General features: G+C 37.5%; 1 protein-coding gene across 4 annotated transcripts in view; it reads left to right on the top strand.

Moving 5' to 3' along the window:
- The window catches only part of LOC148657503 (A-type potassium channel modulatory protein DPP6-like), a 305,728-nt gene that overhangs the window by 186,758 nt on the left and 93,946 nt on the right, over positions 1–25,024 (top strand). For all 4 annotated transcript variants that reach the window (XM_088643867.1, XM_088643869.1, XM_088643866.1 and 1 more), the window contains exons 2-3: positions 12,547–12,661; positions 19,056–19,154. In XM_088643867.1, coding sequence (XP_088499993.1) covers positions 12,547–12,661; positions 19,056–19,154 — 214 coding nt within the window. The remainder of the gene's footprint in view (positions 1–12,546; positions 12,662–19,055; positions 19,155–25,024) is intronic.

The raw sequence follows: 25,024 nt of genomic DNA, 5'->3' as shown, positions 1-25,024 counted from the left end.
TGAGCATCACCTGCAGAGGAGTAGTAGGAGGGTACCCTAAATCCTGCTAGAAAGTAGGTGTAAATAGAAAACAACAAGGGACCAAGTGCAGTGCCTTGGAGAACACCAGTGCAGAGTGAGTTCTATATCACATGCATTTTGTTCTGGTTTTCACTTTAAATAATCAAATTAATGTTCACAGAGGATAATTCTACCCCGCCTAGTTTGTGCCACAAAGTGTAGTGTTTCTTACTGTATGTCTTGAGCGAACTGACAATTGCAACAGTTATGCCTGTACATGGAATTTTTTACACTAACATGCTGTGAAGTCTTCCCTAACATGACCCTCTATAGTTCGACCTTGAATGGGAAAGCAGTTGCTTCTGATATTTTAGCGTTTTAGCGTTGTTTACCATATTAAAATTTCAGTTACTTGTTCTGCCAACAGCTATCATGATTCTCTGCCTGCGTTATATAAACATCAGTCATTTATTTCTGTTGTTGTTTTTTGTTGTTGTTCAGATTCAGAATGTAAATCTAAACATCTCTATTCCCAAAGGGATTATTGAGCAGTAGGGGGATTTGTATCAAGATCAGATCACTGCCCATATGTACTTAAGTAATTCTGTACTTGCTTAACACAGAGCATATTATTAGGTTTGAGAAATAATAAGAAGGCTGGTTTCTGATTGTCTTGTTTAAAACTAATCAATCTTTTAGGTGATATATTTAACTGTTTCATAGGGCAAAGCCACAAAGAAGTTACACTGAAATTAAAAAAATATGGTTGAATATCTTCTAATCCGAACTATTTCTAAATACTTGTACTGTGCTCTGACTTTATTTAAAAAATACACACAACCTTCATGGTCTTCTTAGTTCTTCACCGAGAACAGCTTGAAGAAGCAAAGCACTGTTGAGGTGTTTGACTGCTGTCTTCTTTGCAAAATGTCTGTTTTATGATTGCTATAATCCTGCCAATCAGAACATCAGCCTGAAGCTGTTTTAAATGTCATACAGTAAGTTAATATTACATTTTTAAAATAATTGCACAAAATCCCTCTGCTTTGTGTTTTAGTAGAGTATTGCATTAAACTGTACTTTTCCACTGATACTAAATCATACATAATTCTTTATACTGTATTTTAAATATCGTACATTAATAAAGTGGCAAGAATTTTCATGTACTTATCGGTACTATTGAATAGATGTCTAACCATGTAAAAAAAAATAAAGAGACAGTGTCCAGAGTCTTATTAAGTTGTAATGCAATTTTTTATTAAAGTGCGTACAGAGTAGCTCTAAAATCGCAATCTTGGTATTCAGAAACACTAAGAGAAAAGTAATGATGTGATTTATTTTCACTTTGTATGGTTCTTTGTTGTTAAGTCCCCATGTGTCCGTATGTTTTGTTTTGTTTTTTTCCCCACTTCCTGTATTCAGATACTCCCCCCCCACCATTGGTCCATCATTACACCATTGTTGCCGTATTACGTCATTTGCAATCAGCTTCTCGACCAATCAGAACTGAACTTCTTCGGTATTTAACTTGGAGGGGCCTTTCGCTCGATTTCGGTTCTGCTCGCCTCAGCTTCGTCTACATCTCTCTTTGTTTCGCTTCGTGTGTGTTTCCGTATAGATTTGGCTTTGTTGGTTTGTATTAGTCTCCTCCTCCTTGTACTCTCGTTTGTTTGTATTATCCTTTCTTTCGCCATTAGCTTGCCCAAACGTGTTAGATCCACCGCTGTGCTCTTTTGTACCCTATTCCTTGTGTCTACTCTCGTTTTCCCTTATTGGTATTCGTAACTCGCTTGCGTATTTGTGTAAAGGGTTAGTTAAGGGTGTCGGGTGCATTGTGCACACGTAGTTGGTCTTTGTGTTAGAAACTAGTTTAGGACGGTTGAGTGCCTTTTCTCTTGTGTGGTTTTGGGTAGTTTAGTGAAGGTTAGTGAGGGTGTTAGAAGACGCCAAAGACTGAGTATGTCGGCTTTTATTTTTTATAGTTAGGTCAGCTTCCCCTCACTTAATAAGCCAGCTCCATTTTGTTTATTTTCGTTCCACGGCACCACTCATATTTCCTCTTCCCCCATACCAGTCAACTATTCAAATTGTACATATTTCACTTCTGTTTACCTATCCAAATTACCACTATCTTTTCCCCAAATCCAAGATTTATTCCTGCATGCCTAAAATTCCCTTACGTCGTACTCCATATACCCCTTGACTATTAGGGTGCGTCATATTTGTTTAAACAAAGAAAAGACGTTTTTGTAACTACGTCCAGTTGTTGTTCAAAATATTTCTATTGGTCCTTGCCAAAAAGTTGCATTTGTTGGATTGTTCCGTGGCACTTTCAGCATTATAACAGGAATAAATCAAGAGAAATTACATTTGGGGGAATACAGTCTGCTTTGTTGTCAGCATTCTGTCATGCTGTGTATCGGGAACCTTGAAGCAAAAGACCTATGAAATGTGAAATCCTGTAAAGAGCCAGATATAGGATTATGTGTTGCATTTGCTTACATTTTGACATTAAAGTTTGTTTACAAAGACTCAAGAATCTTTGAAATAACTTTAAAATTAGATTGTGGTGCTGGTACTCAGTGATTAGCATTAATATTGGTAGAAGCATTTATTCGTGGACATTATTTGTAAACCTTTCAGAACTATGTTTCATTTTTAAATATACTGTACGGTATATTATGTCTTAGAAATAAGTCCTCTAATGATTTGTTTTGGGATTGGTTGACACTTAAAACAAAAAAGATTTAAAAAAACATGCTAAAATCAAAGAGTAATTTAGATATGAATTCCCTGATGAAATATGAATGAAGGTCACTACTCTACAAGGTCAAAATATAATACATTGCAGCTTTCACAAAGAGCTTATAGCTCTATACTGTACGTGTGTCAGAGGCAGCAAGGTTTGTATATACAGTACATGTTTCTTTAAATGTACAGGCCAGTGGTTTCATTTGACTTTTGCCCTGAACATCTATTTCTGTGTTTCAGTTCATAGAGAAGATTGCCACCTGTATTGAAATTCGTTCTTTACTAGCAAACTGTAAAATTGCATTTGTTTCAGTCAAAGATTCTCAATTTTAGAGTTCTGCTGAAGGAACCCACTTTTCTTTTGTGATCTGTTATAAATATGTGCTTTTAAGCTGTTATTTTTTCATTTGTGCTCATACTTATCTAAAACAGAAGTTATCCTATGCACTTTAAGATGCTACAGCATATCACATGTGCTTTATGCAACTTTGTCAGATTGTACAAATTGTACTTTATATGGGATTTTGGCATGTGGTATCTTATTTCCTTTGCACTATTGCTTAAAAGGAAGGCAAAACCTATCCTTAAGTCATTGCAAAATATATTTATTAAAACCTAGAATTTTATTTTGGATAATATAATTTCTGTTCCAGCACAATATTATTTTATGTATTCTTCTTGTACACTAAAGAGCTTTCAATGTGCACCTCAGTACAGACAGATGAATCAGATTGTTGCCAAGTTCTGCAGTATGAGGACATTTCAGCTGAGAGAAGACCTACAGTGCCTTGCGAAAGTATTCGGCCCCCTTGAACTTTTCAACCTTTTGCCACATTTCAGGCTTCAAACATAAAGATATAATTTTTTTATTTTATGTGAAGAATCACCAACAAGTGGGACACAATTGTGAAGTGGAACGAAATCTATTGGATTTTTGAAACTTTTTTAACTAATAAAAAAATGAAAAGTGGGGCGTGCAAAATTATTCGGCCCCTTTACTTTCAGTGCAGCAAACTCACTCCAGAAGTTCAGCGAGGATCTCTGAATGATCCAATGTTGTCCTAAATGACTGATGGTGATAAATAGAATCCACCTGTGTGTAATCAAGTCTCTGTATAAATGCACCTGCTCTGTGATAGTCTCAAGGTTCTGTTGAAAGCGCAGAGAGCATCATGAAGACCAAGGAACACACCAGGCAGGTCCGTAATACTGTTGTGGAGAAGTTTAAAGCCGGATTTGGATACAAAAAGATTTCCCAAGCTTCAAACATCCCAAGGAGCACTGTGCAAGCGATCATCTTGAAATGGAAGGAGTATCAGACCACTGCAAATCTACCAAGACCTGGCCGTCCCTCTAAACTTTCAGCTCAGACAAGGAGAAGACTGATCAGAGATGCAGCCAAGAGGCCCATGATCACTCTGGATGAACTGCAGAGAACTACAGCTGAGGTGGGAGAGTCTGTCCATAGGACAACAATCAGTCTTACACTGCACAAATCTGGCCTTTATGGAAGAGTGGCAAGAAGAAAGCCATTTCTCAAAGATATCCATAAAAAGTCTCGTCTAAAGTTTGCCACAAGCCACCTGGGAGACACCCCAAACATGTGGAAGAAGGTGCTCTGGTCAGATGAAACCAAAATCGAACTTTTTGCCCACAATGCAAAACGATATGTTTGGCGTAAAAGCAACACAGCTCATCACCCTCAACACACCATCCCCACTGTCAAACATGGTGGTGGCAGCATCATGGTTTGGGCCTGCTTTTCTTCAGCAGGGACAGGGAAGATGGTTAAAATTGAGGGGAAGATGGATGCAGCCAAATACAGGACCATTCTGGATGAAAACCTGTTGGAGTCTGCAAAAGACCTGAAACTGGGACGGAGATTTATCTTCCAACAAGACAATGATCCCAAACATACAGCAAAATCTACAAAGGAATGGTTCACAAATAAACGTATCCAGGGGTTTGAATGGCCAAGTCAAAGTCCAGACCTGAATCCAATCGAGAATCTGTGGAAAGAGCTGAAAACTGCTGTTCACAAACGCTCTCCATCCAACCTCACTGAGCTCGAGCTGTTTTGCAAGGAAGAATGGGCAAGAATTTCAGTCTCTCGATGTGCAAAACTGATAGAGACATACCCCAAGCGACTTGCAGCTGTAATCGCAGCAAAAGGTGGCTCTACAAAGTATTAACGCAAGGGGGCCGAATAATTTTGCACGCCCCACTTTTCATTTTTTTATTAGTTAAAAAAGTTTCAAAAATCCAATAGATTTCGTTCCACTTCACAATTGTGTCCCACTTGTTGGTGATTCTTCACATAAAATAAAAAATTTATATCTTTATGTTTGAAGCCTGAAATGTGGCAAAAGGTTGAAAAGTTCAAGGGGGCCGAATACTTTCGCAAGGCACTGTAAGTGGTAAGGAAGATGACAACTCAGTTTGTGGGTACTGGGGTTATTAATATCCTTCATCTGTGCAGACTGAATAGTTGTAGAACTGGATACGACGAATCTTAAAAGGGAAGTGCAGGTGTGGTGAAAAAGTTCAATTTAAAAAAAGTTTAAATTTGATAGTTACATGCTGTATTCACATTTTGCATGGTTTTTTTATAAGCTACGTGCACACACATACTGTACAGTACACCTCTACTCAAAGGCAGTATTTCTCATTCTATATTGGTGTTTTATATCATTAATATCAATGTACCATCACATGCTGTAGTAATTTGTCTACTGTAATCCTGCTTTTTTTTCTGCCATGACTGATGCATCTTGTTGAAATCTGACATTTTAAACATAAATATAGTGGTATATCTTCTGCAGTTTAATTCAGAAAACAACTAAATTTCTGAATCAGTGAGCCTCTAGCCCAGTGGAGTTGATTTGGAGTCTAAATCAATAGAATTTAATCCTTCTTCAGATTTTAAATATGAGGTATTTTCTTTGGAAAAATCAAGTCTATAGTCTCCATTAAAAGTGCTTTGTACATCAGGAGGGGACAAGTGTATCTAATTTTCTGATTTGATTTACTGTTTCACATTCTATGAGCTTTTAATTAAATGAACAAAAATCACCTCCACTTCTGAAAAAATAAACAGGTAATGGTGAGCTGAAAATGCTATTTTTGAAAATAAGCAGAAGTAACAAGTGATTTTAAATAATATAAATTGTTTGTTAGTAGCTGTGGAAATTTGTCCTACAAGAACATAAGAAAGGTTAGAAATGAGAGGAGGCCTTTGAGGCCATATTCCCTTTGGTTGCTAGTATCATAATGATCCCAGGATCTCATCCAGCTGTTTCTTGAAAGAAACCAGGATATTGGCTGGCTTGCTTGTTTCAGGCCTGCACAACCCTTAACACTTACTGTATGTAATTGATAACCCAGGGAACCGATGTACAGTAGCAATTATAGAGCTCATTTTATCAAAATCCTGGAATGGAACAGATTGCAAGGCAGCCACAACCTGAATTGCCCTGACTTAAATTATTTAAGGTCTATGTCTTTTCGCCCTAAGAGCAAATTTTTGGTGTGTGTGTGAAGTTGATCAATTATTTAGAGTAGTATAGTTGCTGAAGTCAACAGCAGTGGGACTTTTCTTACTGTTGCTGGCATTCAACAGAACATAATCCATTATTTCAAGAGCAAAGCTTTCCTAATAAGCCTAATGAGGCTGTTATTTAAACATTATTGTTGCAGACTCCCAAGTGGATCCACTATTAATGCAGAGTGGAGATTGAGGCCTTAACTCGAGATATCATTGGTCTCGGTAGTCTCATTGGTCATAGTCTGAGCTACAGTATGTCATTAGTGGACTGTGACTGGGGTTCCCGAAGCGGCGATAGACAAAAGTCTGAGTACTGCGGGGTCGGGTGTCCTTGAGAGGATTAGGGTGTACTTAGATTCCCATGCACCAGCAATCACTGGGACTTCCTAGGTGCCTGTCAGCTTGCAGCTTTGCCGCTGAGAAGGACATTATTCCTACAGTCAATATTGACTCTCTTGTCAGATTACTCAAGAGCATGTTTCTGAGGAAAATAGGCAGGCTTCTCTTTTTTTTTTGTTGATAATTGATTTATTTATACGAGTCCATATACCTGGTACGACTAAGAAGCAACTCTCCAATCACAGTCTGGTCATAATCATGACCAGGTAAATGTCACTAAAATTAGTCTGAGTCAGTCAATGAATAATATTGTACATACAGTGTCAGCGCAGCTCCTTCAATTTACAGTAATGTTCCTCCTTTAAGTGGTTCTGCAGTGATCACTGATCCCAACTTAACAACCAATGATACTCCATTACATTTACTGTTAGCAATAACAGGGCCGATTAAGCTAAGATATCTTTGATATCCTAGGTGACAACCTAGTCTCTAACTTAAGACTTTTGAGTAGGGAGCTGCGTCAGAATGCTACAAAGGAACAGGCAAAGATTCATCCCATGCTGAAAGGTAAGGAAAGGAAATGGAGCGTTTTAGCTGAGGAGCCTTTTTCAAGCCTTTACACCTGGAATGAACCTAGTCTCTTAACTATTTACCACAATAATCCAAGAGGTTTGCTCAGAGAGACAGAGATGCAGTCTCTTTTTTGTTTGTGCCCGCCTGCCCTGTGATGGACTGGTGTTCTGTCCAGGGTGTACGATACCTTTTGCCCCTTGCTTGCTGGGATAGGCTCTGGCTCCCCCGAGACGCTGCATTGTAAAGAGGGGTTAGAAAATGGATGGATGGATGTTTAATAAAATGGCACCAAAAAGGAGTGGAATAAATAACCCAAGGAGAAGTCTAAAGCTGTCAAATCAGATACTATAAATATTGCTCTTATTGCCACAATCGGAAAACATCAGGTGGAGTCTACTGATAAGAGATGATCATTTATTCAATAAATTACTTTATTTTGTTACTCATGGACTCATTTATTCTTTTTAGTAACCTCAGGGGTGTTCACAATGTCTTACCCATGCTCTGCGAGAGCAGAAGACATGTATTTATTGATGTAATTTGAAGCCACATTTTTTTTTAAAAGACCTGAAGCAGACAATCATTGGTAAATTATATGTGACCGTAACATGCAGTCAAATGCTTTTTCTGCCAGAGATACATTGAGCAGTGTATATAATTCATCAAAGCCTTGTTGCTCTAGGTCCTATAAATATTTTATATAACAACAAAGGTCCAGAAGGTAGCTAAACACACACACACAAGCACACACATTTGTAGGTACTGTATATACTTGTATATGTTGATTTAAACTCTAATAATGGAGCATAAAATAAGCTAAATAAGACTGCTTTAAAATTAAAAATTGCTATCCTCTACATAGAAGATATGACAACTTAAGAAAACTTAAGTTCAATGATTTTTTTAACATTTGTAACATTAACTATGGAACTATTATCTAATAGCTTTCCTATAAAAAATATTTTACCATTCTTCTATTTTTTAAAGTCCTTGAAAAGCATCATCATAGAGTTTAAATGTTATAGCATTCTAACTGGACTGACAATCTTTGAAATTAATTTCATAATGTCTTCTCACAACGCCTTTCAAGAGTCACCACCCATTGTATAGATTGGTTGTGAATGTGTACAATATTATTTCACCAGCAACTAGTAAAGGTCTGCAGAGACCGTTCTAACCTAATTTGTCTGTTTTTATGAAACCTTAATGCTTGTGTGTTATCTGAATCATTAGTCAGATCCTTTGGTGTCATCTCTTTCCCTTGAGGAACATGTGCAGGTAAGTGGGTACTGGATATCTGTATCGGTGTTTTTCTGTAGAAGGAGAGCTCAACCCTTCTGGTTCTGAATAACAACAGCTACTGTATTTATCCTTTTCAAAGCTGCACTCAACTCCAGCTGACCTGTTTTTGCTGCATCGAGTACTCTCCTTATGCTGCAAGTGGTGTCATATACAGTATACTGTATATTTACTATCATTGTTTTTTTTATATAAAACACTCAAAGGATGATACTATATTTGTTAATTACATTTTTCTCCAGCTACAGCATTTCTAGTTTGTATAGGGTAAATTTAATCTGTCCGCCTCTTTCTGTCTGTCTAATCTGTCTTTAAGAGTGTCTTTTGCAGGTAAGGTACTGTTTTCTCATCTCATCCAGTTTGGAACACTTCGCTCCAGTGGAGCTGAAAATATTGACCACAGAGCAGTAGCGTAAAGGGCTGGAAGGCTGCAGTGTCTTCTCACCTCTGCTCTTAATGACCAAATTGAGCTACCGATTATCTTAATTAGACCAATGTAACAATTTCCAGAGGTTTTCAGCTGATGAGGATTTACTGTACAGGGACCACAAAAAACTACTCTTAAGGGCTTGTGCATCTTTACCACTAAGAATGGTCACAGACTAGAGTGAGCCATTGTGCCCATTTTGCAGAATACAGTACGTATTCAAACTCAATGCCAACAAAAGGTCATAGAGGCTCCTCAGGTTTCGGTTATTGGCAGTTTTCCGTGTTTAATAAGCTCCCTCTGGTATTTCCTTTGGTTGCCTCTAGAACTGGAACTTGCCAATCCGGTATATGCAGTGTTTTGCCATTTAATAAATACAAATCTGTAGGCCCGAGGAGCTCAGTCCTGGTTCTGCAAGGGTGGTGTCTCTGCAGGTTTTTCTAGACTTCTTAAAAGCAGCGCCTGAAGACCTGGGAAAAGCTTTTCAACTCGTCCAGTTAATCCTATAATGAGCTGGTTCAGATCATTACAAGCCTGGTGAAGCGAAAATCTGTGGATACACATCAATTTTTTGGACAGGAACAGAGATCCCTAGTATAGACACTTGTCCTCACGTATTTAATTTCTTACCACAGGCACTAAGCTTAATACTATATTCATACTATACAATATATGACATACAGGTTGAAAAGTCTATTGTTACATGCAACTTTTTACCTGATTGTAATTAAGAGCTCTGGTGACTTAAATATAGAAATGTTCTGGCCCTTGTGTTGTAAATCACCAGTTTTAAATACTGTATATCATCTCTTGTAATTATTGTTGCAATACAGAGTCCAAACCTGGCCCTGTGTAGTCCAAAAGCAGTTCCTCCTATACCTCACCTTTTTCTAAAATTTGACAATGCCTCTAAGGTATTATTAGAAACTTGGTCATCGAGGGCTGAAGAGTTTTCATATTTTAGTCCAAAATTATCTATAGTGAAAATTTAACACAGCACCTGATTAATTGTTCACAAAGAACAGGGGCTCTTTGCAACCATACTTGAAAACCCCTGTTATACGGCAAATGGCAATACTGTAGGTTGCTTCTGAAACAAACTCTTAATTGTCTCTATGATTGGTAAGGTTCTTGTTGAGTGACCTGCAGAACCTTCAAAGAAAGGTTAAAAAAAAAATCTGTTTTAATGAGTGTTGTAATGGGACCTTAGTACTATGGTTTTCCTTCTTTAGTGGAACTAATGATGTCTGCAGTTATATTTAATTAGAAAACAATGAGGTCACTAAAAGGCTTAGTTCAACTCATATAGTTCCTGAGTATTATAATTTAATTTAGTATTTAGACAGGAGGATGGAGATTTGTCCAGTGGTTTGTTATTCTAAACATGACAGAGTTAAGTGCTTGAAATCTTTATTACATGGAATAAAACTGGCATCCTAACTAAAAGAACATACCACCATCCTACAGATATACATTATTAGAAATGTTTAGACATTTTTAGAGTTGCAATAGTTGCTTAGTACCCTGTTTTACATCATATCCATGCGTACCAGAATAAGAGGACTGACAGGCACATCCAAAGGAGAGACAGTCATGTCTAGAGTGAACCTGACTAGTTTAGAAGGGCATTCAAGATGCCAGGAAACTTGAAATATTTGCTTGTGGTTTGTTGAAACAAGGCTTGTGGGAATTCGGAACAAGCTACCCAACAATGTTGTTGAAACTGATACCCTGGCGTATTCTTCCACACAAACAAACTCCTGGATGAAATCCTCAGATCAGCTATTGAACGGGTGATATGGGCTGAATGGCATCCTCTCATTTGTAATATTTTTTAGGGTTTTAAGAAGTATCTACTATTAGAAGTACACTGGCTGGTTTCGTGCTCATTGTTTAAAACAAGAGCACTTTCTATCAATATGGTTCCAGCTTCTTTAATGCTCACATTCCGTTCACAAAAGGATATTAAGTTTACTCCATGCCATACACAGTATTAATGTTAAAATATTATTAATATTATATAATACATACAATATAATTGATAATGATATCATTAACTTGGTTGCTTACATTTTTTCTGAGTTTAACTGTGTTGCATGTACTGAGAAAATACATGCATTTATGTATAATAATGTATTTATTGTATTTTTGTGTATCCAAGTTGATTTTTTGTTGAGGTTAAAGTGTCATTTCAAATAGCCTGCATCCTGCCTTGAATCCTTAACAAATTCAGAGCTAATGAACTCAGTTTACCACTTGCTTTGTTAAAAAGGTACCTTCATGTTCACTTATGCACTTTTACAGCAGTCTATATGCATAGCACGTTTTGGAGTATTTTCTAGTTTTTACAATGTTTATACCTTAATGTATCCCTGACTTTTTCAGCGATTCCCTGTGGCTTCTGTCGTGCTTGACCACGTAACTCAGTGCTTTACCATCCTATTACTACCATTCTTTACTACACTTTGATCAGGGGTTCACATGGGAGCACAGTTAGTATTTAGAAGGGCTTGAACTATGCAGCTCAACTGGCAGCTCTGTTGTTCAGTTTAGCCGTGTACAGAAATGAAAAGGATGAGTCACAGGCATAGATTACATTGATTTTTCTTCAAATGAAGCTTGAAGTCATGGTCTGTATGTTTATGGTCTAAGACTGAAGGATTATTTTATGAGGTATTTCACTTGAATTTCATGGTTAAATAGTAGGCACAATTGAATTTAAGTATCTTTTGGATTTTACCAAACACTGTAAAAAAACTGTATTTTAAATGCTGTCGCGGTATTATAATCCCAGAAGATTTTTTTTCAATCCATGACGTTTTAACATTTGGACGATTAGAGAATAGAGGCAATTTACTGAAAAAGAGGGGGATAAAACCCAGCCAGTTTTTCACCTCAGCCATGGCTCACTTACATAACACCTGTGCGTTTTGTATGCATAACACCACTCTCAAGAAGACAGGCGGCTTGGTAAATTTGTCTCCGTAAAAATCACAGGTGCTGTTGTGGAAACCGCACTTGATAAAAACACACTGTTCCAAAGCATTGCTCTTTTCTGAAATTGAGATGAACTCTGGGCAACTGACAATTTCTAGCCTTTTAGTGATGCGATATATAAAAAAAGTGTTTGTTTTATTGTAAAAGGCGGATATAAGAGGTAGACATCAGTACGTGCTTCTGCCTGTTTATATTCGTTTTCAGATCCTTTACCCATCCAGTGTGTCAAATTATTTTTGTGCAGCTTTTTTTCTTGAAGCTGTTTTCTAAAAATAAGAAAAATGTATATATCAGTATGTTATCACCATTAAAAGAGGTCTAAGCTCCCAAATGACATTGCTTTTCCTCTCACATTTGTTTATTTTTCAACCTGGAATTTTGGCAAACCTCTCTCAGAGCAGCGAATAAGCAAAGTCATGCACAAAACTGAAGACAGTTGCCTGTAGGGCGAAAGAAAAAAGGAACATAAATGAGTTGATTTAATTTTTAGAAGCCTTTGTGAAAGGAAACCCTATTTACAAATTCCTCGACTGCTGTGCTACCAGCTCTTGCCCTTGAATATTTTGTCATCTCTAAATTGTCCTTGAGTAACCCTCATTTACATTGTGTCTTACAGGAGCTTGTGGGGAGTAACCCACCGCAGAGGAACTGGAAAGGAATTGCAATTGCTCTGCTTGTTATTCTGGTCATCTGCTCGCTGATTGTCACCTCTGTCATTCTTCTGACACCAGGTATCGTAATGAAGTGCCTTCTATTTTAATACCTCTCTTTTTTTTTCTCCTTTAAGCTCGGTTAAATTGCACTAAAAATAAAAGATCAAGCTGCGATACTAAAACAGCCAGTGAGAAATGTGACAGAAAGTAAGCAGCGACTGCCGAAATGCTCTCCAGGTAACCATAGACACAGTAACGGCTCTCTTTCCATCAAAAAGAAAGGACCTGAGTAACATGAGCAGTTTTCAAATATGGAACCTGGAAAGCCGCTTCAAATAGATATTTTAGACAAAAGAGATTCTGCCAAGTGAAGAAGATGTCCTTTGAAATACGACAGGATGAAAACAGACTTGAATGTTTGTGTTATTCACTTGCAAAGAAGATAAAAAAAAATCCCCAATCAAATGACAAGCCCTAAAAGTGAAAACCCACAGGGTTTCATTTTCTATAGGTCCGGCAACCCCAGTACCCGAACATAGATTTCTAAACAACTCTCCCTAAATGCCTACTGGGTGGAACAAAATCACTACTCAAGAAGTACAGCAGCACAACTACTGGATTTAATTACTCCACCTCCTTTGTACAATAGCTGCGGCTTGGCTTCCTCCTCATCATCATACCCTGTTGTTGAAGTGTTACTTTAGATGAAAACTAAAGTGAAAAATGGACATGTCCACTCTAGCTGGGCGTGTTACTTTGAAACGTGGGTGTTACCTAAAAAATGAACAATTACAGTAAATTTAAGATAATAGTCTGATAGACTACCGTATATAATGTTATGGAGAAAGTATAGTGAGTACAATGTACATGACAAATCAACGAAAAATTAATGTGTACATATATTGTGTAAGTGTGTGTGTTTAAGTAAATATGACCTTAAATTAAAGATCATAGTCCAATACTAGATATACTGTACATCTACTGCATATGTAGTGGAGCTAGTTCGGATATGGTGGCGTCAGCGCCCTCCCTGTGCGTAGCAGGGACCTCAGCTGCCTGGGCTGAGGGAGGTCTCCTTTAGCTCACTCGGCTGGTTCCCTGTTGCATTACGCCGGAGACCCGGGTTTGCGCCCCAGGTACCGCGGGACAGAACGGGTGGCGGAGGGCACGAGCCGCGACGGTCACACATACTGTATAATGGAAGTGTGAAGTGAAGTGTATACTGTGGAAGTACAGTATAATAAGTAAACCTTTCTGTTTTTGTTTTCAATTAAAAAGAACTTGAATTGTGCATCATTCCCCCCAAGTGACAAGTGAATGTTTTATGTGTTATAAAGCAGTCTGGGCTCTGTCTTTCCAGGGTATGCACCATGCCTAGTGTAGTAATGAAGCCCATACAGTATTTTATATATGCTATATACTGTGTATATTTCTATACTGTATGTTGTGGCTTTGCATATCATCATTCTTTTTTATCGTCCGATTGCTTGCTAACAATTTTGTTTCTGTTTCACTTAAATGTGAAACCTTGACATCGTATTTCCTAGTTGATTAATCTAACAATCTGCAGACGTACAGTTGATGATCTCAAAGAGCCACCTGTTTAACTGGGATGCCTTAAGTTCAGTGTTTCAGCTGCTTGGAGCCTGTTTGTCTCAATATATTTGTCACACAAGGCAGGTCAACTCTTCCATGTTTCTGCAGTCATGTGTTTCAATTACTGTCACTACGGAGTCTTTAGTTGACCATTCAATTCTTCTTATTTCTTATCGTCTTCTGAAAAAAAACCTTTATCAGTTTAGAATTGAATCTCCATTCCAGATGTGTTCATTTTCCACTCTAGTGTTTTTCAATGCATTCGTTGATCCATGTTGACATTTATGAAGTCTAGTATCACTGCATTTCACAATCTGAAACACAATTTTTATCTGGATAAGGCTCAGTTAGATAGCTCTATTTTAATACATTTCAGTCAGTTGTTTTAAATAATAGCGCTACTTTTACTTTTCAGAATTGCATTGCTTAATAATGAAGTGATCTAATTTTATGTTGAACCAATGTATTTTTTTTGGTCCTGTATGTGCATTAATCAGATTTGGAATATTAAATATATGAAAAATTGAAAATGAAAAATCTCCTGTCCCTGCCACATGCTTCTTTTATTTAGTTGTAATCACTAGTCATTACCATTAGATAAATTGCCTGTCTTTTTTGTATTTCATTTCATTCTTAAACATTTTCATATTTAATAGATCTTCATTTCATTTTAGATTACTTCATTTCCTGGATACTGACTGTGCTAGATTTATTTAAACATGCCTTATTTTAAATGAAGTTCAGAATCCAGTGCCTCTCTCAAGGCAGTTTTGTAACATGTAGTTTACATTTTCTTTAGTTTTTTAACTTGTCAGTAACCAAGACTACATTACTTTTTAAGTGAGTTCTACATTTCAATTTCCAGAACTGAGTACAGGTCTAATTTTTACTTAAAAAGGGCCTTCACCAGATTTATATTACATTAAAAACTTTCTGTTATGATTAGGACCATGATTTTTTATCAGTAGTACAATATTTTCTAAACTCAGCATATTAGTCTTAGCCACCCACTGTCAGCATCCATACCATCCACTCTGCTTGCTAATAATAAATTATTTTTGCTCCAATGGTAGTTGTGTATTATTTATTGTTTCTTGGTGTTATCACTACTTTTTATATCAGCAACTGCTTATTAACAACATTTTTTCCGTAAACAGATATGATATTGAATGCCTTCCACTATGTTTTTAGGTTACTATTTTAGCTCAACATAAATATAATATTTTGAGCAACTGGCAATTAAAACATCATTTTTTACATGGCAATCAAATGAAATTGTTCTTAATGTGGATGGAATTTAAATTGATTCCTCCCCCATAATTTCATGTAGTCTCATGCAATCAACAATGGTGAGTGTGGCGTATAATTTTATATCTTTTGAGAGAAATATTTTAAAAATTAACTTTACAAGGTAAAATTATCATTTTAAAATTGCACGTAATTAAATGTAATTGAATTTAATCAGATTCCACTCAGTTTAATCTAATTTAATTTAATCAATTTGTATATCACACAAGGACAATTGGCATTGTTTTTTGTTATTGTATAATTAGATTGCCCTAAATTGAAGTCTAATATGTCCTAAAACATTTTCCAAACAATATTGTACAAACCATTAATAATCAGCGTTGCATACACTGACAAACAGACTGTATTGAAAGAATGGTTTGACCTTACTGATTAAAGCAGGTAGTCATGCTCTTTCTTTCATTCTTTTTGGGGATTAAGTATCAGGACCTAAAAGCAGCACTCCATATCAAAACACGTGCTTTGGTTTTGTAAAAGAACAGCATTCGGGTAAATGCAAGGACAGTTATTTGGAATTTTGACAGCTGGGACATGAAACATTTGGTCTAATGTTTGAGAGGTTTGGATTTGGCCTCTCTTGTTACCTTTTCCCTCTGTCGCTAATAGGACTACAGCTGCCTTTTCTGGCAGATAAATCATCTGGCTCTTGTCATTTCTTCTTCCCTCTGCTGCTTTCCAATGGCCTTATCATTTGCCTTTTTTCTTTTGCCTCATGTTTGATAAATAACCGTCCACATTGCCATGTAAAAGCAGTTTAGTTTTAGTTTGTTTTTTCTGGGCACAGCTTTTGGAATTTTAGCTGTTTAAAACAGCTTAGTGATCAGCTGAATTTGTATGTGAAATACAACAGGACCTCAGATCCATTAGGGTAGATACTGTATGTACAAATGAAGTGGCCATAGTACAGTATATGGTCATTCAGACTGAACAGGTGGCCTCTCTGTTTGACTCCAGCCTGCCCTGATCATGTTTTGACTTTCAAGCCAAAAAGTATTTCTAAGGAGAGCTAGAAGTCTTTATTATATCTCCCGTTTCAAAAGCATCCCTCAAAAATATCAAATGAACTACAAATTCTACTAATTAATTCTGTTTATTATATCTACATAATCAATACAAGCAGTAAAATAGTTTTGTAATTGACCTAAAAATGGGAACAAGCCAGGGAGTTATGTGGGAATTCAGTTAATTCCTATGAACCCCAGAGTCACAGTCCGTAGTAAAGTCAGCAAGAATACAAGTCAGGTTCTTTTTGAATATGGGGTGTGCACAAATGCTTTCTCTTTTGCCTCAGTCCAATTTTCTTGCAATGAGATTATGCCATACACACTTAAAAGTCACTTTGAAAAATATATTTTAAAATACTGACACAGTACAACACATGACCTTTGCTGTAAACATCCATTAGTGGACAAATTGGAAACTTTTTGACGGGAATGAGGGGATGTGGCTATTTGCCAAGGCGAAAGACAATTCTTCAACTCCTTCTCAGCAGCAGATGGAAAAAAAAGGCATTAATTCACTCAGTAATTAAATTCTGCATCCTGCAGTACACCAATGATAAACTACAACAGCTGCTTTAGAATGTATCGCAAATCAATTTGAAAGAATTTCAACACACTGTGTGAATAAATTTCACGTAAATAAAAAAAATAGTAAATATAAAAGTGCTATCAAATGCAAAGCAAAAACAGGCATTGCTGATTTAAAAACAGAGAACATAATCAGTCTTAGTAAGAAAATGTAGCCGGGTGTCTGGAAGTCATTTAGCTGGTGTGGTGACACAAAACTGGAGACTCCTGTCTTGAATTTGTTATAAACAAAATGTAACACATTTGACTGCAGGACATACAATAGGTATTAACTTGTACAGGCCTGCTCTTAGTGGATGTTTCCTGTATTCTTCACTGGAATATTTCCCTTGGACTTTTACGCATTTAGTTTGTTCTTTTACCAAACATATTTGTGGGTGATTAGGGCAGTGACTCTCCATGAGTTTCAGTTAAACAACATTGGATTCTCATCTCTGTTTTTCGTGGACAGTCTAAATGCCAAAGCCTAGTACAAAGATTTTTAATAAATAATCTGTTTATAAGGGGGGAAAAGAATATTTAAAGGCCTAAAAGCAACATGATCCACATTGTTAAAGCAATGTCTTCAGTCTGAAGCTGAAGTGATTATGAAGGGAAATGATACAAGTATTGAGAATTCCAAATGGTATTGACATACTGTAGCAAACTCAATAGAATAGTTCCTGAAACAAACCCAGAAGAGCATTACTGGAAGAGATGATATAAGTGTCTTTAGGACAGAGAAAATAGGGCATGTTCATTCATAGTGCATGGTGGGTGCTTTGGAAAAAAGACTGATTTTCTCCAAACCTTAAAGAAATGCCTGGATGAGATCCTTGTACCAATAAACTACCAGTAACCAAAAGAGCACAACTAGTCAAATGGCCTCCTCTTGCACATGCACTTCTTATGTAAAAAAGAAATTGTTCCTATGATTATATGGTAAATGCTGCTTCAGAAATACACCTGACTGGAATGATTGGGATGGATAAGCAGCTTGGGATGGGATTTTCAGCTTGCCTGTCACTCACTGTAATGTGAAATCTGTAATGTAGAATCAGTTATTTAGTTACTGGCACTGTTTCCATTCTGGCTTCATTGCATGAAACGCACTGTAGTGAGCAGGGCCAATGTGTGTACTATATCTTCAGATTATTTAGGGTGACGGCGAGAGACGATTATTGCATATTGCAGGTAGCCGGTGTGAGCAGTGTCATAGATAGTTCTTTTTTTTTCTTTAGCACTTCTTTTCAATAAGAATCGTACAGATTCCTTCCATTTTTAGGTTTCCAGCGGGTGTCATTTATTTTAAACAAATGTGAAGAGAAGATGTACGTTTAAACCTGAAAGACATTCAACACATTTAGTAAGATGTCTCCAGTGTATAGGTATCCCCAGTTGTGTTTCTTTCATTAGGCTCTGTAATGGTAGATTAATTTCTTTTTCCGCATCCCAAACCTAAACATTACATTTTTGCTCAGGAGACTCCAAATATCTTTACCTCAGAGTAATTTTACAGACAAACACTAGTTTTATGCTTCTAGGGAACACAGTTTTGGAAATGTAGATAATCAAGAAAATGTTATTTAGGTGTATTTTTTAAATACTTTTGAGTGAGACTACTGCATTTCAAGCACTGCACAGTTCTGGATACATATTATTAACATACGGTATAAGCATATATTGATAACATCTATTATATTTGTTTATTTGTTTACTATTATATATATTACATATTGCAAATTCTACCCCATTGAGCATTTAGGATACCTAAATGCCTGAATGAATATAAAATTCTTAAAATACTAAAGTTCTTTCTTGTTCCTAAATTATATCTAACTATAAGTTCCTTCTGTTAGCTACTGTTTTCAGTCATGGATTGCAGTATTAAATTAGATTTACTAGGTATCATTGCTCTTTCTTTCTGCTTTACTCTTAACCATTTACTGTATTTGTTTTACTACATAATACTAATTAGCAAGCTTTCTTTTCACTTGCAGGTGAAGATGACAGCCTAGCTTCAAAGGAAAGGGTGACTGTAGAAGATCTCTTTAGCAAGGATTTCCAAATCCATGACCCAGAAGCCAAGTGGATCAGTGGTAAATACAACTTTGTGCTTTCACAGTATTTATTTATGGATTTAGTAGAGAATGAAAAAAATCACAGCAGCATGAAATACAGTGTGTATTAAAAAATCCAGATGAAGTGTGCATACTGCAAGTGCAATAACATAGATGTTGATTTTTTTTCTCTATGCAACCATAATAATAAATACATATTTCATTGTACTTATGTATATATTCATTTTAAATAAGGTGTTTCTTTCCCCAGGGAGGTTCACAGATCTCTAAGTGGGGATCATTAAATGAGCCCTATGATGTTTAAACCTATCATTAGATAATCCCTAAAGAGAGGAGTACAGCATGTGCCTTGCAATCATAACATGAATTGTTTGCAGTTTTACATACTGAACAAAGGATTTTCAATGTATCAATATATTTTTCAAAAATCATCTGTGCTGGTTCACCACAGAAAACCATTTTAGCACTCGTTACAGCTTGTGCAAAGACATGCTAGAAAATAAATGGATCATAATGCATTCCATTTAGCTAAATCCTTTGTAATAGCACTGTAAGAGCATATTCTGCTGCAGCACTTCTGGTGAATACTTAAAAGCTTGGAGATGGTATTTTATGGTTTTGTGTCTTATACTTGTGGTGGGTCATCAAAAAAGAAGCTATTTTTATCACCTGCAGGTTCAGTATTTGACATTTCTGCAGACAAGCAGGTTATCTATTGATTATGTAATGTTGTACTATCTTGAATATTGTAATGATATAATATAACTATGAAACATATGTGTGTATTTTTGTGAGCTTTATAGAACGCTGAATGTGGATATTTCAGTAAGTTCAGGTGTCGTACTGTTTTGGTGTCACTCCTGCCTTTGTCTTATGTGGGTAAACTCATCAACTTGTAAAAGAAAAGACGACACAATGATTTGCTCCTTTCTTCCTTCCTTTTAAGTAGCACCAGAATAAGTACTGCCCATAATAAAGGGAAACCATATTGACAATGTGGTTGCTGAATTAGAGATGTGTAGTTGGAGGGTGGAAATTCTAGCTGCATACAATAAGGTATGGATTAATCGGGTGCTGTGGGACCTCCATTAAATCATCAGGTTTAGCTGCCAAGATCCAGTGAAGAGAAAAAAAGCCCCATTAGATGTCCAACTATTTTATTCCTTTTTTCCTTTTACACTGCTATTAGGCCATCCAAAAAGACAAATGTAAATGATTTTTGCTCTTGTTGGGAGAGGATTCAGATGCATATATTTCCAACCTTCTAGCCTTCTCTAATACGAATAAGAATAAGAATTCATGTGCATCACATATTAATGAAATCTGGACTGATATTTAGCCAGTGTTTCAGGCTTAACACCCTTGCTCATGCAAACAGTGCCATGGGATCTTTAGTGACTGAGTAAAATCTCAATTGAAAAGCTGGTGCATGGGTGGGAAATTCAGGGTGAGGCGGAAGGGTGCCACTTACTGATCCAGTATTCAGAATCCTGTTCAAGCTGTAACAGAAGCCTTATAGAAACCCTTGGTATTCAGTGGGGATTGTAACGAACAGTTCTTTCCGGACCCCATGCGGACGACACAATCCGAAGAAGTGGGAAACACTTGGAAAACGTCATGCAGGAATACGGGGCTGAAAACAGGGGGGCGTGTCCAAAGTGCGCTGGTGCACGGGGGAGGTGTGGCCGAGGCAAACAATCCAAAAGTAATCCATAGAGGGAATCCAAAAACGCAAGAATAAGTCCATAGCCAGGTGATCCATCCAGACAAGGAATTAAAAACACTAACCGGGTCGGAACCGGCGGACAAGGAACAGGAACAGGAACAGAGGTTAAAACCTTAACGGGACCAGGCGCTTCCAGGTCCCGGACTCGCACGGTGCGGAAACCAGATGCAGAGACAGGATGAACGTCAGCGCCTGGCTTTTAAGGTGGGCTGGGAAAAGGGGTCAGGTGCACAGAATTAAGTCTAAAGTGAAAGGGTGGAGCACCCTTAAGGAGGGGGGACTATAATCGTGACAGGGATCCCTTAATTTTAGCCAATGAACATATCAATGTAAGTACACTATACACAAATGATGATTCTTTATCAAACGAATTTGTCTGCGCCCTTCAACCACACTTGACCCAGTAATTCTCTTTTTACTTTGACCATGACACCTGATTACTGTAGGTGCTACACTCTTGGTGTTCGTGGTAAAGAGTAGAACCATAGGGAGGTTTTCAAGGGAGGAGAAGGCAAACTAGAAGAAGAGGGATCTACAAGGAGACAGTGATAGTTCTGTCTAAACAGAAGCACAGTACAATGTGATCATGCGCAGGAGAAAACACTGGCTGATGATGATAATAGTAATAATAATAATAACATCATCCCTTTATTAACCCTTTACAATTTCATGCATTACGAATTATCTTTTCGCATACCCCAGCTTGCTCTCCATGAGACACAGGCACACAGACATGGAGAGAGAAGCTTGGGGTCAGAGCGCAGGGTCAGCCATTGTACAGCGCCCCTGGAGCAGTTGGGGTGAAGGGCCTTGCACAGGAGCCCAACGGAGTAGGATTCCTCTGCCGGCTGCGGGATTTGAACCGGCAACCTTCCGGCCACAGATCCTTAGCCACAGAGCCACCACTCTGCCCCAAACTTAGAAAAAACATTATCCGAGGCTATCAGTTTATTCATATATCATTTTACAGACAGCAGAGGTGCAGCAGGTAAATTAAAAGAGAACGCAAAATCTTCGTTCTGTGTGGCTTGAAAGAGATAAACAGGGAATAAAAATAACAAACCAAAGTAGAGAAAAATGAAAGGCCAAATAACAGAAGGATCCAGTTGTCCAGCAGTGCTTCGGGGCTTTTTTCCTGGAGTTATTTGAGTGCTGACGATAGAGTTAAATAAGGTGAGGCGTAGCTGTAACAAGTGAATGGTGATGAGAGTGCTACAGCTGTGTGTCGTTAGAGCAGTCACATACAGTACAGTATGGCCCGGACTAGAAGCTGAGTGAACTGCTCATGTAGGAATACGTGAATTCTGCACATGCTGATCAGAAAGTAATTGCAAGGGTGTGTTTTGTAAGAGAGACTGAGACAGTTGGATATCTCATTTTATAAAATGGCCTGTATAACACTGGGTAAAAAATCTGGAGGTTGTATTTCTGCACTGTTTTAGTTTAAAGTTCTATATTTCACTCCTGCAAAACAGTAGAGACCAGCAGTGCCCAAGGAGACTAGAATCCAAGCTGTCATGTTAGAGGTAACTAATTGGGAAATGGGGCATTGTGCAGCCCACAGGATTGTGAAAGCAGTCAGCAACACCCAAGAGAACACAGTAGTGCAGTTACTGTAGGAATACAGATGTTAAGCAATTAATGAGAGGGGTTTGTTTTTAGTTATCTTAGTAGTGATGATTTCTCATCATAGAAGACACTCACAGACAATGAAAAAAATTAGATTGCACAAAATATTGCTTGTGAATAGAATCCCAGGGGGAAAGAGCAGCAGTAGTTTATGCTATACAGTACATCAGTCGCTGTAATTTCTTTTGGCAGATGTGAAGAAATTAAATCTAGTAAATGTAAAAAAGGCGTTTGCAGTTTTGTTTGTTTCTATTCTGCATTGTGTCAGTGACACTAAAGAAGTACTGTACATATGCAAATAATAAACTAAGAAATTTAAAATTAGGAAAAATATGTGATAAAATTAACTCACAAAAACACTGCTACTGCCTGAGATACGGCAGTCTGAATGTGTTTCTCAGTGCAGTTCGGTATATAGTGTGGTATGGAGATGTACAGTAGCAGTTAGCACTATACTTCTGCTACACAGCCCCAGCTCCAGGGAGCAGGGCTTGAATATGGCCTCAGGCATCTGTCTGTGTGGAGATTTCATGTGCTCCTCATGTTTTTGTGGGTTTTATTTGAGTGCTTTGGCTCCTTTTCAGCTCCCCAAGTCTTCTCTAGATCTGACAGGCAATTCCAAACTGCCCTGAGAGGGACTGGCAGCCTGTCCAGAGTGAAGCCGTCATGTGCTCACAGTCCTGCTTGGCACTTCGTGCTTACAGCATAGACTGCAGTTTCACCACATTGCCTCATCAACATGGACAGCTTCAAATGCAATCAATCTTCTGCTCTTTTTTCACTCTATAACTGATAAAAACCAAAGGCAGACAGTATCTTCTGACTCCATTCCTAAACGTAGTTTATTTAATTTAATGTTGGGTCATCTCAGAGTTTCATGCATTCTATTCTCATCAGATATTGGCAATAACCACTAACATCAAATCTACCACTTTCACTGGATTCTACTCCCATTCCCACACGTTATCAATGAATCATTAAGAGAGTTAAGGAGTCCTTCCCTCAGATAATAAACGTACTGTACACTTATTACTGTTCTTAAAAGCTGACGTTAAATCCGTCTGCTCAGTAATGCAGTATGAGACAATACGGTATCTAATCATTTTGGGAAAGGTTCTGAAATGGGCATTTGTGTCTTTTTAACAATGTATCTAGGAAAAAGCTGTACGAACCACTGCTGTTTTGATCTGTGTTCAGATCAATGCATATTACTGAAACAGGTCTTGTTAGGTTCATTAATCATTTATTACCACTGACTCCAGATTTTTGATCCATTCTTATCCTGCAGGACCTCAGTGCTGCCTTTGATACTGTTGATCATAACTTTTTTGTTGAATGTATTAGAGAGGTTTATTAGCGTTACTGGAACTGCGTTGTTGTCATTTAATTCTTAAACGTACGGACAACAAATTTCAGATTAGGAATTGTTCCATCCTGACAAGGGGTCACATGTAGCATCCCACAGGGAGCTTTTTTGATATTAAGAAGTTGATATAAAAATAATTTGCAACTCTCCAAATTCTTATATTTCTTATATTTCACTATTGGTGGCGTAGGAATCAGACTAAGCATTCAAGTCAGGAATCTGTGATCATCGATCCGATTCTTACATTTGACGTTGTGAAGGCGTCTTTTTTCGTCTTCATAACATTGCTCTTTTGTCTTTTCTGGGCTTGATTATTGGAATGCAGTTCTTTCTGATGTTTGTGAACATGTTCCTAACAAGTTGCAATATGTTCAGAACTCAACTGAGCAGATCTTAACTAAAACTAGTAGGCATGGGCAGATATCATCCATTTAACTTTCCTTATACTGGCTCCCTGTGGATGTCAGAATAAAATTAAAAGCAAATTCACTTTTTAAGGGCTTTGGTTCGTCAGCTCCACACTATATCAGCGAACCGTTAGCTCCCTGTAGAATTTGCTCTTTGGATTCGGGCCCTTCACTCAGCTCCCAAAACTCGGCTTTGAACCTCAGGACAGCAGGCTTTCTCTTTTGTTGCTCCAAGGATTTGGAATGATTTCTCTGCCCATATCACCACATGTCTGTCTGCACATTAAACACATGCGTTTGAACCTATGTTTGCATGGTACGTCAGCTTATTTCATTGTATTACATTCTCTGTATGAATGTAGTTGGAATGCATTTGCTTTTGTTTTGTTGCATTGAGGTGCTGCCTATCATGGAGAGCACTGTTTAAAATAAAACAGATGACAGTTACCACTATTACAAGGGAATCATGGGTGGAAGAAGAGATGGAGCTCCATGTACAGCAAATCAAACATACAGTACATATATTCTGGACAGGAGTGAACACTGGGGAGCCACTGGCATAGATAATCAGGGCACAAACTGCTCTAACTTACCCCCCTATGCTTTGCTTTATTTTTAGGCATGTGGTAGGCAACACAGAGATGAAATACTGAGATACTGAGATGAAAAAAGAGCGTCTCACTTCTCTCGGGATGCTCTGACTCAAAAACCACTCGGCACCTCTGACTGATATGCATCAGCAAGGAATGCTTTGATTCTG

The sequence above is a fragment of the Lepisosteus platostomus genome, chromosome 8, assembly GCF_059453375.1.
Source record: "Lepisosteus platostomus isolate fLepPlt1 chromosome 8, fLepPlt1.hap1, whole genome shotgun sequence".
NCBI lineage: Eukaryota > Metazoa > Chordata > Actinopteri > Semionotiformes > Lepisosteidae > Lepisosteus > Lepisosteus platostomus.
The sequence above is the reverse complement of the archived record's forward strand: the minus strand, read 5'-3'. Positions and strand labels throughout refer to the sequence as shown.